General features: G+C 57.6%; 1 protein-coding gene across 2 annotated transcripts in view; it reads right to left on the reverse strand.

The window, feature by feature from the left end:
* Positions 1-204: 204 nt before the first annotated feature.
* SLC39A14 (solute carrier family 39 member 14) overlaps positions 205-13473 on the reverse strand; it is a 43258-nt gene continuing 29989 nt past the window's right edge. Inside the window, exons 3-9 of one of the 2 annotated variants that reach the window (XM_040971262.1) lie at positions 12404-12590; positions 9719-9888; positions 7968-8090; positions 6238-6426; positions 5905-6112; positions 4992-5176; positions 205-3198 (exon numbers count right to left, since the gene is read on the reverse strand). In XM_040971262.1, the coding sequence (XP_040827196.1) occupies positions 3052-3198; positions 4992-5176; positions 5905-6112; positions 6238-6426; positions 7968-8090; positions 9719-9888; positions 12404-12590 (1209 nt within the window). In that variant the 3' untranslated portion in view covers positions 205-3051. Of the gene's footprint in view, positions 3199-4991; positions 5177-5904; positions 6113-6237; positions 6427-7967; positions 8091-9718; positions 9889-11818; positions 11989-12403; positions 12591-13473 lie in introns of both variants that reach the window. The other variant, XM_040971263.1, reaches the window with a different exon arrangement.

Raw genomic sequence — 13473 nt, forward strand, 5'->3', positions numbered from 1 at the left:
TCACCGGTTCCATTCAAGAAAAAAAATAAAGCTTTTCTCAATTGAGTATATTACCACTGCTAAGTCCTTTCGAGAAACCCGTCATTAGACTGCACAAAAACGGGTTTGCACATCAACGAGACGCCATCGCCACCGTGTGGTGAATAGCCTTCATTACACCCACATTGCTACAGTGAGAAAGACCACAGGCTGGATTGTCAATAATTAGAGAATATAGCTTTATTTATAGAACCTTACAAATAAACATTTACAGTCCACATAAGTTATTTTCTTTGCTAGTCTCTTCTCGCAACACCTGAGTTAATTTAAAAATAAAAACACTGTGATGGAATTGCAGAGCTGTGAAGGGAATACGAACAATAAAAAACTACCCTCTTTGTAGAAACAGGACTCGGTCTAAAGCAGGTTCCGGCATGTCATCACCTCCTTGGGACAAGGACATAGGAACGCGGGTCTCGGGCTACTCACGCACAGAGCTCTTCTCTTTCAAACTGAATGAAAACCACCAATGAGAAATTGTCCCCCCACCCCCAAGTCGACGGAAAGCATCAAGACCGGGGGAAGGGGGCGGGACAGAAACAACCTGTGGGGGGGGTTGGGGGTAGGTAGCACAACCCTGCCTCGGCCTCTGGCACATGAGTTGCCCTTGCTCCGCCCGGGGAAAAGGAAGGGTGATGGCAGGGGTGCGCCAAGTCCCCGGGACGCCTCACTGCGCCCTGGACTGCTGCATAGGGATGCTTCAAACGGCAAGTTCAACGCAAAAGTCAAATGGCCACGTTTCTGACTCGCGAGGCAGATCCACCGCCCTTGGCAGCCTCTCGCTTTGAGCTTCTCTCCCCACATCCTAAGCTTGAGCTGGCCTCTGTGCCGGCAATGGGACCATAAAGAGCCTTCCCCCGTCCCCCCCAGGCTGCACGGGAGGCCGGGTCTCGAACTCACGCAGGTGTCCGCAGGACCGGCGAGCAGTCTCCTAGTTCCTCTTGTGTTGCTCCGTTTGCTAAAGCGTCTATCTTTCAGCCCCTACACTACGAACCATCACCTCTAACTTAGTACTCTACTCCAGGACAAAGGGTGCAGGTGTGTGTGGAATGAATGACGGCGCCTACAGGGAATTGCTAAAATCATGAACTTGACACATCAAGGTGAATTAAAGAAAGCGGAATCTTGGAGAATCTTTCTGCATCTTGAGTAATTACTTTCTGCCAGCTCCGGGGCGCACTTGGAGGAAAAAAAAAAAAAAAAGAAAAGAGAGAAAGAGAAAATAATAGTAACAATTCTAACACACACCACGCCAAAAAAGGCTAAAGATTCCGACATGCGAGCGATTGGTTCTTTGGTACGACCGGACCAAAATCCTAGGAGTTAGATTTGGAATCTAGAATTTTGGTCGCCAAAGGTTTTCTCCTTCGTCAGCGTATTCTCAGATCTAGCCACGCGAAGGAAGACCAGCCACTTTTCATCACAGTCGGTCCATGAAAAGAAAACCAAACCAAACCTATGAGCTGGCCCCGGGCAGTCTTCCCCGCTCACACCCCAGAGTACTTCGGCTTAGACGGATGTTATCCCGGAAGAGACAGGCCATCGACACAGCCGCCTGGCACGACCGAGGGCGCACAGCTCAGCTCTTCTGTGTTAGGACAGAAAGCCTCGGGCCTTGGCCGTGAATGGGCACTCCGGCCCAGTGGCGCATCCGAGCCGGTCTTGGAACTACAGCCTCTGGGCTACAATGGTGGGCACCACAGAGAAAGGCTTCAGGAGAGAGCCGAGCTCCCCAAAGTGGCAGAAGAATCGCACATTATCAATATGATAACAATAAGTCAATTCACCTAGTGAACCTGGAGATGGACCCCCCCGCCCCACCCCTACATCCCCCAACCCGGAAGACTGAGACGCGAGGAGAGGATGCATGGCGCCCGAGGCTGCGCCCTGCGGCTGCGCAGAAAAGCCTGTCTGTCCCATTTTCTGGAGAGAATCAGAGAGTCAAGGGCATGACTTGGCTTTGCAGAGTTCGTGGGTGAGGGAGAAAGCGCCACCCCTCCCGCCCCACCCCACAATCCACCAGCAGCCATCATCTCTGCAGGGTTGCGGGGAGGGCGGGCCAAGGTCTTGACTTTGCACTTTATAAAGTCTGCCACTACAGGTACTTTTACGGACGGGATTAGCCAATCCCCCGAGTCCACTCCGAATCAGCAGGCAGAGCGCACACCGCGCATGCCTCATTTGGGTGACACTCTGCCCAGTGCTGAGCTGGCACGCAGTCCGCCCTGGGACGCAGATGTGGGCCGATGTGCTCTGAATGAAATGTGCTTCTAGGAAGGCAGCGAGAGGCATCCCTGGGCAGGGTGGCAGACAAGAGGCTGGGGGGCGGGAGAGGGAACCACAGCTCATGCCTTCTGTCAGTGTGATCTCAAAGGGCGGAGGCTGTGCACCTGCAACTTCAGGTTATGTACCTGGAAGCCGCGTGCCACCAGTAGGGATGACGGCTTCTACCTCCCACATGACCCGGCTGCTCCCCAACCGCCCTCCTCCCGAAGGTGTCGGTTCGGACACCTGCCTTCGCATCAAGAGAGGAGAGGTTAAGGCAAGGGCCCTTCTCGAACCCTCCTACGGAGGCCCCATGAATCCACACAGCTGAATCCATGGGTTCCACCTGGTGGTTCTGGTCAGGTGACAGTGGCCACTGCTGGCTCCACTTTGCACTGCAGGGTGGGCGGGGGGAAGATGATAATCTCTCCAGTGATGGTTCCGAGGGAAAGAAGCCAGGGCACCCATTTTAAAAAGGGGGGTGGGGAGGACGTTCTTGCTGGAAGCTGCACTCAGAGGCTCGAATCTCTGTGAGCAAGGAAGGGCAGAGACAAGGGTGCCAGGTGCTCCCTAGAAACCAGGTCTCAGGTGGGCACACGCCCGAGGAGAGAGCGGTTTTGGAGAACAGTTGACATCCAAACCCCAGCCCAGAGCCTGAGTCGCAGATTTCAAAGGGACGGCTTCCTCGGTGGTGCCTCGCGGGAGCCGGGGCTGGGGCCGGGGCCGGGGCTGCTGAGTCGGGGGCCGCTAGCCGATCTGGATCTGTCCCGAGTACATGGTGAGCAGCAGCATGATGGTGAAGCCCGTGAGGAGACCCAGGTTCTGGATCACGAACGGGATCAGGGCGCTGCCCTTCCTCTCGTCCTCCTGGGCCACCTCGTTCATCTCGGGGAACTGGGGACAGAGAGAGAAACCACAGCTCTCATCCCTCTCTCAGCACATGGGGCGCTGGGCCTGGACGCCCCTCTCCCGGTAGATGCTGATCTGCAAGGATCCCCCAACCCCCACGGGAACGAGTCCGTGTTTGCATAGGACTCGCACACATCCTCCTGGATGCGTTATTTTAGAGAGTTATCGATTTGGAAGGCAGAAGGACAGAAGGAGGGAGACACAGAGCGATCTAGCGGTTCATTCCCCAAATGGCAGCAACAGCCAGGGAAAGCTATTCCAGCAATTCCATCCAGGTCTCCCAAGTGGGTCACAGGGGATCTCCCCTCCCCCAGCATGACCGGAAGCTGTGCTGTGAGACGTGGCACCCGTGGGCATCCCACGCAGCAGTTCAACCCGTCGAGCCATTCCTCACGGCTCCCGTGTACCCAGAACAGCTGCTTGGGGCTGTGAGTGTGGAATGCACAGCTGCTTGGGGCTGGCTGAGGATAAACTGGAGCGGCAGCGAGCGCTCCAAGGCTGCACAGGGACCACTGTGACTCTACCGTGATCCAGGCAAGCACGGAACCGAACAGCATGTGGGCTGGGGCCGGCACTGTGGCAAGCCTCCACCTGCAGCTCCCGTATCCCATGTGGACACAGGTCTGGGTTCCGGCTGCTCCACCTCCCCTCCAGCTCCCTGCCAATGCACCCGGGAGAGCAGCGGAGGACGGCCCATGTGCTTGGGGCCTCTGCAGCCACGGGGGCCACTGAAGCAGTCGAGAGGGAGGCACTGGTTGGAAAGTCTCTCTCTCTCTGTGGGCTAAAGAACACTTGAAAAGACATTTGGCTAACATGCGACTGTCCTCTCTTCGGGAAACGGAGCCACTGCCAGAGGCAGGAGTGGGGCCCGTCCGCCTCGTGGGCCTCACTAGCACCAGATCCTCTGGTCCGATGCTGCTAAGGCAACTGCGGGCAGGACTTCAAACTCAATTCCGCCAGAGCAGGCTAATTTTTAAGCTCATCATTTTGTACGGCCCCACAAACGATGCTATAAATATCCACGTGGCCTTTGCAGGAGGGGAAAAAACACAGAGAAAAAGACTGTCCTTGCCTGTAAGGGGACAGAGGCTGGAAATACAACATGAGCAGCGTTCAAAACCCCACGTTGCTAGGGGCCTATTAAAGCCCCCTTTAAATATGTATATATATAGCTGCCACCATAAGCCAGTAAGTAACGCCACCTCCCCCCAGACTCGCACATGACGTCAGAACCATGAGGCAGACTCCCCCAGAGGAAGCAGAATCCAGAACACGACCAGAGGCTCGGCCTGGTGGCTGGCTCTCTCCTGATCTCAAACAGGATACAGAAAAATCACTCATGCCAACAGCCCAAAGGTTCCTCTGCTGCGGGCATGGCGCCACCGTGTGGTGACACTGAGGTAGTGCACCCTGGTTTTAACGCCTTGGGGCCAGTTATGACAAAGGTTAAGCCACTGCTTGTAATGTCAGCACTTCATATCCAGAGGTCACTTCCCTTCAGATCGGGCTCCCTGTTCATGTGTCCGGAAGGCAGCAGCTTTGGGCCCCTGCACCCGTGCGGGAGACTGGAACGGAGCTCCACGCTCCCAGCTTCAGACCCCAGCTGTGGGAGCCATTTGGGGAGTGAACCAGTGGATAGACCCTCTCTCTCTCTTTCTCTCTCTCTGCAATTCTGCCTTCCAAATGAATACACAGATCCTCAGCGTCAGCTCAGGTTTCCTCCCATCTAACAAGTTTAACGATCCAGCCTGCCCACCTGGCACGGGCCCAGGACTCACCATGTCAGCCAGAGCAATGTACAAGAACATGCCGCCCGCCAGCGCGAAGATCCAGTTGGCAGAGAAATGGCTGCCAGCCAGGATGCCGAAGGCCAGCCCCACGTAGCAGCAGCAGGCCGACAGGAAGTTAAAGAAGAGAGCCTGCTGGAGGCTCATGCCCGCGTTGAGCAGGATGACGAAGTCGCCTGCGGCCAGGAGAACGAAGCAGGAAAAGGGGCATGAGCGAGCAACTTGCAGGGCAAGGCAGAGAGGTTTCGGCTCGGGACAAGCCCGGGGAGGGACAGAGAGAGTCCCAGACTCGGGGGACAAAAGTAAGGGGACCTTCGTCTTCCAGCTCCGGTGCCACCTATGCTTGACCAGCTGTTCAAGCCCTTACCCCACGCCCACCCCCAAGCCTCTAGTCTAGACAATGAATTACTGAAGCCATGATTGATCCCTTCTCCCTGCTCGTCTCTTCTGCTGCATGGGGGACAGGAGGTGGCTCCCTTCCGTGCCACCACCATGACTTAAGGTAATGGCAGCCAGGACAGAGAACTTGTCACCCACATGCAAGGCTGCTGCCTGGCAGAGCCCATCTCGGACCTTGAGTCTTCTTGGGAGCCTCCTCCAGGTCCTGGATTTGATCAGAGGGTGACCGATCTACTGTCACCTGCCAGATTTTTCCCATCTATCACCGGGCAGGGTTAGGATGACCTGGGGCTGGCAGAGAACAGGTGCCTCAATGCCATACGGGAGGCAGCATGAAGCCCAGGGGACCGAACTTGAGTCACAGCTCAGTCCTGGTAAAGAGCGCTGCTGTCCCGTCACGATCACTCCTCCGTTAGCAAGCAGTGGTCAGGTGGCACAGGGTTTAGGCAGTGAGCAGGGCACAGCTGTGGCTGCCGCAGGAGGTGCCCCCGGCACAGACGCTCACCCAGCTCGTGTGGAAACTCCTCACAGAGGATGGCCACGGAAGTGCTGATGCCTTGGAAGACAGACACGGTGAAGGAGGCGCCGATGGCCAGCCCGTCGATGAAATTGTGCAGGCCATCGCTGAGCGTGATCATCCAGGCCAGCGTGCCGATGTCGGAGTAGCGCACGCCTTTCAGCCAGTAGCAGGCGCTCTGCGATGCCTGCAGGTCCTAGGAGCGAATTGGCATGCTGCTGCAGCCCGTGAGAACTGAAGGCAGGCCACGAGCTGCCCGGGCCAGCACCCTGCGAAGGCTCCCCTCGCCCACCCGGCAGGCGCCCACCCAGGGCCACCAACCTGCACGGACAGCGAGCCCACGATGACTTTCTCGTCCACGGCAGAGGCCTTGCCATCCAGCTCGCCGTCTCCGTGCTGGGGGATCATGTGGTCCAAGTCCCCATTCTGCAGCTTCTCCGTGACGCCCTCCTCCTGGTCCTTCCTGGAGGGCAGCGTGTCCGACGTGTAGTGGCTATGCCCGTGGTGGTGCTGGGGGCGCAGCAAGGCTGCTGTTAGAGGGGATGCTCACCAAAGCTGCCCACCTGAGGGTGAGCCTGGGCCAAGTCCAAACACGGGGCGGGGGACAACAGCTGCCCACTATGCAAGCACCGAGAGAAGTGGGGAAAGCAGTTGTGCCCCAAGGGAAAGGAGGCAGACACCAGCTATTTAATAAGACATTGAAGCACCAGCAAGGTGGGCGCTTGCCTGAGTGGTTAGGGTGCCAGTCGAAAGGTGCCCAGTATCCCACATCAGAGGCTGGCTTCAAGCCCCGGCTCCATTCCTGACCCCTGCCCCTTCCTGGTCATGCAGAGCTGGAGGTGGGTGGGAGGAGGAGCTGCAGGAGCTGGGCCGAGTATCTGGACCTTAGCCACCTACATGGAGGTCTGGATGGAGTTTTGCAGGCCTAGCTTCTGCCTATTACAGAAGCAAGCTCTCTCTCTCTCAAACAAATATGTAAATAAAACGGGTGCTGGCATCGTGGTGTATCAAGTTCGGCCTCCACCTGCGATGCCAGCATCCAACATGGGCACAGGTTCGAATCCTGGCTACTCCATTTCCGATCAAGTTCCCTGCTCTTGCGCCAGGGAGAGCAGCGGGGGATGGCACATGTGCCGGGTCCCTGTCACTCCCACGGGAGAGATCAGAGTGCGCTTCTCAGCTCGGGCACAGCCCTTGGCCGTTGCAGCCTCTTGGAGGCGGTGAACAAGCAGATGGAAGATTTCAACTCTGCCTTTCAGAGACAATAAATCTGCAAAAGTATTTGCCACAATCGCTCATTCCAGTGAGGAGCCACTGCTTCCTTTCAGCCCAGTGCGCATGCCTGGTCGGTTTCCTGGAAACTGTCCCACACCAAGCGGTGCAATTCTTTGTGGTCTCCCCTACAGCTGTGATGGCTCCGCCTGACCGAGCCTTCCCCCACGTTAGGGGAACCACTGGGCTAAATCAAATCACTGCGATTTGTATTAAACAAACAACAACAACAACAACAAAAAATGAAGGGAGGAAAAAAAAAAAGCTTGCTTGTCCAGGTCTGGCCCCCTGGCCGGTTCCTGGGGGGTAAATTTATGCTCTGGTCATCTCCCCGCTAAATAAAATGCAATCAACTGCTCTTGAACTTCACAGAGAAGAGTTCATTCATCTGCTGAACTACTCCTCAAATGGCTGCAACGGCCAGAGCTGAGCTGCTACAAAGTCAGGAGCCAGGAGCTTCTTCCAGGTCTCCCACGCAGATGTGCAGGAGCCCAAGAACTTGGTCCACCCTTCGCTGCTTTCTCAGGCAATAAGCAGGGAGCTGGATGGAAAGTGGAGCAGCCGGGACTTGAACCAGCGCCTGTATGGGATGCCGGTGCTGCAGGCAGAGGATCAGAATGCTACGCCACCTCACCGTCCCTCAAATGGAGGGGGTTCCTGACCCACAGGAGGATGTGGCATCGACTCACTGTGTGGGTGGGTCCGTCCCCCCACCACCCGCGTAGCTTTCTAAGGCAGTCCCCTCCTGGGGAGGACTTCCTGCCCGCGCTGGGCCTTACCTCATTCCTCTGTTTCAGCAGCATCTTCAAGATCTTCTCTGTGAAAAAGAAAAGGTAAAAGCCCCCAAACACCACTGCCGACTTAGAGACATAATAATCTTCCAGGGGGTTGAACCCAAAAGCCTGTGGATCCAGGAAAACACAGTGAGCTTTGAGGAAGACAGCAACTCCACCCTAGCTGCCCCGTCCTCGCTCTGTCTCAACTGCCTCCTGGGGTCTAGGAAACGAGAGACACAGGCCCCGGGGTAGCTGCCACCCACCGACCCTTCCCTGTGCACACGGGGACAGAGGGCTAGAGGCTCGCTCTGGCTTCTTCTTGGAGGGCATCCCAGCGGCCTTGGCTGTGGGTGTCTCGGCCCACGGAGGATCAGATCAAGGCTCACTGCTGCTCGGCGCTTTGCGTGTGTGTGTGTGCGTGTGTGTGTGTGTGTGTCTGACACCTGGTGTCCCGGGCTGCTCTGCCCCATAAACACAGAGGCCCCATGCAATTATACTTTCTAAAACGGGAAAGCCGCTCCCCAGCTAAATAGCAGGAATTGCAACATCTTTGTGACCACAGACCTCTGCCTGACCACAAGGCCAAGGCAGCAGACAACGGGACTGCAGGCATCAATTCTGGGTGGGAGTGGGAGGGGGGCTTCTTTGGGCTCTTTGTGAAAGCCTTACTTATCAAGGGGTGGGGAGGGTGCCACAAAACTAACCTGGGGCAGAACCAAAATGAATGCACTGGGAGCGGGACCGAGTGGGAAAACAGCAGAATGCTAGCTGAAGCCCCGTTTTCTCTCCCATCCTCTCGCAAACACATCACGGCTCAAGGCCACGACCATGAGGCCCCAGAGCTGCTCAGAGCGTTTGAGTGCCTGCCCAGCTTCCATTTTAAAGGAGGCCTAATGCGTTCACTGCCTTCTGGGGATGGCTTCTCCAGGGGTGGGGGGATCAAGCTCTAGAGTGGAACCCCACATTCAGGCAGGATCTGGGGAGCGCCTTAGGGGGAAAATGTGGTGCGACAGGCTGCTTGCCCGGCAAAGCCTTGAAGGAGGACGTAGAGGGGACGAGGTCCCAGGGGCACGCCTGTGCAGGTGCACCCCCAAGGGGGCGGGGGGCAATGCTGGCGTGATAAGCCACCAGGGGCTGAACTAAGAGAGCACACAGGGGCATTATGGAGGACAAGTGCTTCTTGTAGGGAAACCTAAGGCAATTATAGCTTTATCCAGGGCTGCTGGCCTGCTAGCTTGCAGTGAGCAGGGGTCCCGGGGAGATGTCCCCGCCCACTTGACACACACCCAGCTGCCTCTGCTCACTGGAAAGGCTCTGCCTTACGAACAGAGTCCTGTGTGTGCCGTATGGGGAAGAGCTTGCCCCTAAACTCCCCCCTGGCCCCTAGGCTCCTGCCTGCGTGTTTTGTATCTCTTTGGGACCCTGCTACAGCTACCCTCGCTCATTCCCCTTTTCAGCCACCAGGTGTTCCCTGCTCCCCAACACTCAGAAGGTTGAGACGGGCCTTATCTTTCTGCTCCTTCATGCTCAAAGGCAGTGGAGCCCTACGGCAGGGAGGGGGTGATCAGGGGCTGGGCTAAGATTTCAGAAGCTGCGGGTGGGGCAAGGTCTGAACCCAGCTCTCCAACCGGAGGTCACGGCCGCCTCTGCTGGCTTCACTTTCCAAAAAGGAAAGCGCCCTGAGGTCCCCCGCTCCGCCTTGCGCGTCGACGGAGGGCCCGCCCCACTGCTGAGACGGCTCCGGCCGGCCATACCTCGGGGATGAGCTGGAAGAGGGCGTTGGAGTAGAGGGTTCCAATCGCCAGAGCTATGAAGTAGAGCAGCAGCCTCTTGTAAAATGTCTTCTTCATGAAGGGCACCACGCTCGCGCCCATGAGCGAGCACAGCGAGATTACGGTCACACACAGGAGACCGTAGCCCCACACTGCAGCAGCCGGGGGTCAGCCCCAGCCCCGCCCGGGACGGGAGAGGGGGACAGAGGGAGGGGCCGCCGCCGCCACCACCACCGTGTTGGGGGAGGAGGATGGGGTGGCGCCAAGGAGAATCAGAAAGAGAGAAAGAAGGAGGGAGGGAGAGAGAAACAGAACAATTGTTAGTGATTCAACTCCAATGCAATTTTTTTCCCCCTCCGATCAGTTCAGAAGAAACCAGAAGGAATTCCAGGTGACCCTGGCGCCCTGTGACTACAGCCCCCTGTCAGGGCCAGCAGCAGGTGGAGGGGAGGCGGTGCCTGCCCACGCAGCACAGAATCAGAAGGAATTCCAGGTGACCCTGGCGCCCTGTGACTACAGCCCCCTGTCAGGGCCAGCAGCAGGTGGAGGGGAGGCGGTGCCTGCCCACGCAGCACAGAATCAGACAAGGCCACAACGAAAGACCTCCCTCAGCACACAGGTGACTGCCTGGGCACCCCCAGGTCCGCCAGCTGTGAGGCCCCTCCCTGGGGGCGGGGCCTCATCCCTGCTAGGCATACCAGTGGCAGGATGGAGGACCTCTCTCAGACCCCCATGTCCCTAAGACTCCATTTCTAAGCCTTCTCAGTGGTCTGAGCTTGGGTTGGCTCCAGGAAGGTGTAGGAACAGGGCTCCAGGGCACAAGGCGAATTTCCTCCCGCACTTCCCGGTAAGTCCCACTCTGGGCGTGAGTCCGGGTCCAGCAGCAAAGGCAGGACCAACTGATCCAGCTGTGGAAGGAGCCGCTCCCTGCCAGCCACAGGGCGAGCAGCACGTGGACCACAGCGGCGGGCTCACCCTTGAGCCCCATGACTAGGCATTGCATGGCAAGTGTCGAGACAGAATGAATACATTTGATTTCAGGAGCTGAAAAAAAATACCCCCCAAGCGAGCACCCCTCCTTCCTCCTACCAGCCCGACCCCCTGCTGTACAGCGCTTGCAAGCTCCCTGTGGCATTCTGAGAAGGCCTTCAGTTGGCTAGCCTGAAGCCATTTCTTCTCTCCTTAGGAAAGCAGAGCCAGCAAGGCCTGGAGCCCCAGTTGCGTTAGCCACTGACTGGCAAGGGCCTGGAGAGCTGTGTCAGGGGCTCCTCGTGGAAGGTGGTTCCCACCTTGGCAGAGCAGGGGCGACCAGGTGCCCGTGCACCAGCGCTCCGCCCCACCTTCCCATGCAGCATTCTAGCTGAGCTCGAGGACAGCTAGGTGGATGTTAACTTGGGTGGTATTTTTCTCGCTCCTCAGAGATAACAATTAAAAATCCCAAATTAAGCCACACTTCCAAACAAAGCCGAGGAAGGGTACACCGGGGAGCCAGTCCTAGCGGGGAACCGTCCAGATGCAAGGCCGAAGGACCCGAGGTCCGAACACACCCCACCCGCTGGCCCGCGGTGCATGCGCACATTGGCTCGTGGACAGCTTGGCAAAGTTTTTTTGAGTTTGGCTCCAGGTGCCACAAAGCCCAGTGGGAATGACTCACTTTATTTTTAGATGTGGCCATGCATAACCTCATTTCCTTCCCTTCATTCCAGATGGATAATGTCCTAGGGCCGCGGCCCAGAGCATTCAGAATGCAGAGCACGCATGCGCCCAAGGCTCTCTTAGGAGCCCCTTAGTAAAACGTGGCTATGGAATGGAGACCGGGAGATGTCCAGCATGCCTTGCACCTGACGTCATTGCCCGAGGAGGCCAGAGGCATCCCCGGTGCCCGGAGCAATGAGAAGAGGTCCCGGAAGTCCAAGGGTAGAGAAGAGGCAGTCCTTGGTGGGTCCCTGACAAAGGCGGCACGGGGTGGGAGGGCAGAAACTGGGCTTGGTCAGGTGGCAATCAGGCGGCGGCGGCGGCGGCGGCGTGGGGGTTGTGTGGAGGGAGCCCCGCCCGGCCGTGGGGGCCGTGGTTCTACCGCACCTCTGGGATGAGCTGGAAGAGCGCGTTAGAGAGCAGAGTTCCGATGGAGAGCGCGATGAAGTAAGTGAGCACGCGACTGAAAAACGCTCGCTCCGTGCACGGCACCACGAGGGCTCCCAGGAGAGAGGCCAGGTTAATCACCGAGACACTGAGGAACCCGAAGCCCCACACTGCGGAGGAACAAGAAGACACGGGCAGGCGGGAGGGCCTCCGTTACCCAGGGAGCTTTCCTAGGCCGTCAGCAGGGAACTGGAGAGGAAGTGGAGCAGCCAGGACTAGAACTGGTGCTCAGATTGGAAGCTGACACCACAGGCAGGGGCTTAATCCACTGCGCTATGGTTCCAGCTCCATGGTAGTTTACCTGTGTGGCTTAATAAAACAGGAAAAGAGAAACAGACCAAAACAACAAACAACCAAAAAGGCATCCAGATGCACCTGGCATGGTGCGGGATCAGACCTGTGAATACAAAAGGACCACCAGCACCACCAAGCCCTCGTCTGCGCCACTGTGGGTGAATGGCAATAACACCAGCCTGGAGGTGCAGGGTGAGAGAGACGGACAGGTCAGGCTCCCACTTGGCTCACCTTCCAGGGCGCTCGGGCCGCCTTCTGCCGTCTGCTCGTTCTCCTTGTTCTCCTGGTTTTCTGAGCTGCAGGCGCGGGAATCGAGCTGCTGCAGTATGGTGGGGCAGAACTCCTGGAACTCGCGCCGCCCGATGTGCGACTGCTCGCTGAAGTTGTGGGCAGCAAAGAGGTCCCCGGAACTGAAACACTGCAGTGAGATGAGGGGTGCGGGGCAGAAGGCCTCTTAGAACCCAGAACGGGCACCTGCCTGCCTGCCTGCCTGCCAAACGGGGTCCCTAGCGCACACGGCCTCTCTTTCTGGAGAGGCAGGAAGGGGAACAGCTGTGAGGTAAGACGCAGGAAACCAAGCATGCCCATCTGTAACTGCTGCCCGAGAAGTGTCCAGCCTGAAATCCCGGCCCCCACGACCCAGGTGGGCTTCGGTAAGACTCTGTTATCTGGGGGCTGGTGCCTTAGTGTAGCTAAGCCTCCGCCTGTTGACACTGGCATCCCACCCAGGCGCTGGTTTGAGTCCTGGATGCTCCACTTCCCATCAGCTCCCTGTTAATGTCCTGGGAAATCAGTACAGGATGGCTCAAGTCCTTGGGACCCCGCACCTGTGTGGGAGACCCAGCCCTCTCTCCAACCCACAGCTTTGCGGCCACTTAGGGAGTGAACCAGTGGATAGAAGGTCTCTTCACTGTCTCTCCTTACTGAAAAAAAGAAAGCAGCTCTACCTGCATCCCTTAGAAATCTCCTTCCCTGCAACCTTAAGCTAGCTGCACACCAGCCCAGAGTGCCTTTCCATGACAATACAGATTCCAGATGTTTCTCCCCTGGCACGCATGGGGTGGGGCTCCTCAAAAACTCGGCTGCTACCCCATCGCGCTAACACACAACGCAGTGGGGACCATCTGCCTCCCTGACCGTCCAGGACTATCCTTGGCCTGAAGGATACACTGGCAGGGACGAGGGCTGGATAACCCACACAGCCGTGGAGTGGGCCCTGGCACGCGCAGAGGCCAGCCTTCGCGGGCTCAATGCACTTGTCACCATGGGAGGCAGCTGGGGTGGCAGGGGTCCTGGCTCTC

Source organism: Ochotona curzoniae, unplaced genomic scaffold (genome assembly GCF_017591425.1).
Source record: "Ochotona curzoniae isolate NIBS_2020 unplaced genomic scaffold, NIBS_Ocur_1.0 contig_21, whole genome shotgun sequence".
NCBI classification, from domain to species: Eukaryota; Metazoa; Chordata; class Mammalia; order Lagomorpha; family Ochotonidae; genus Ochotona; species Ochotona curzoniae.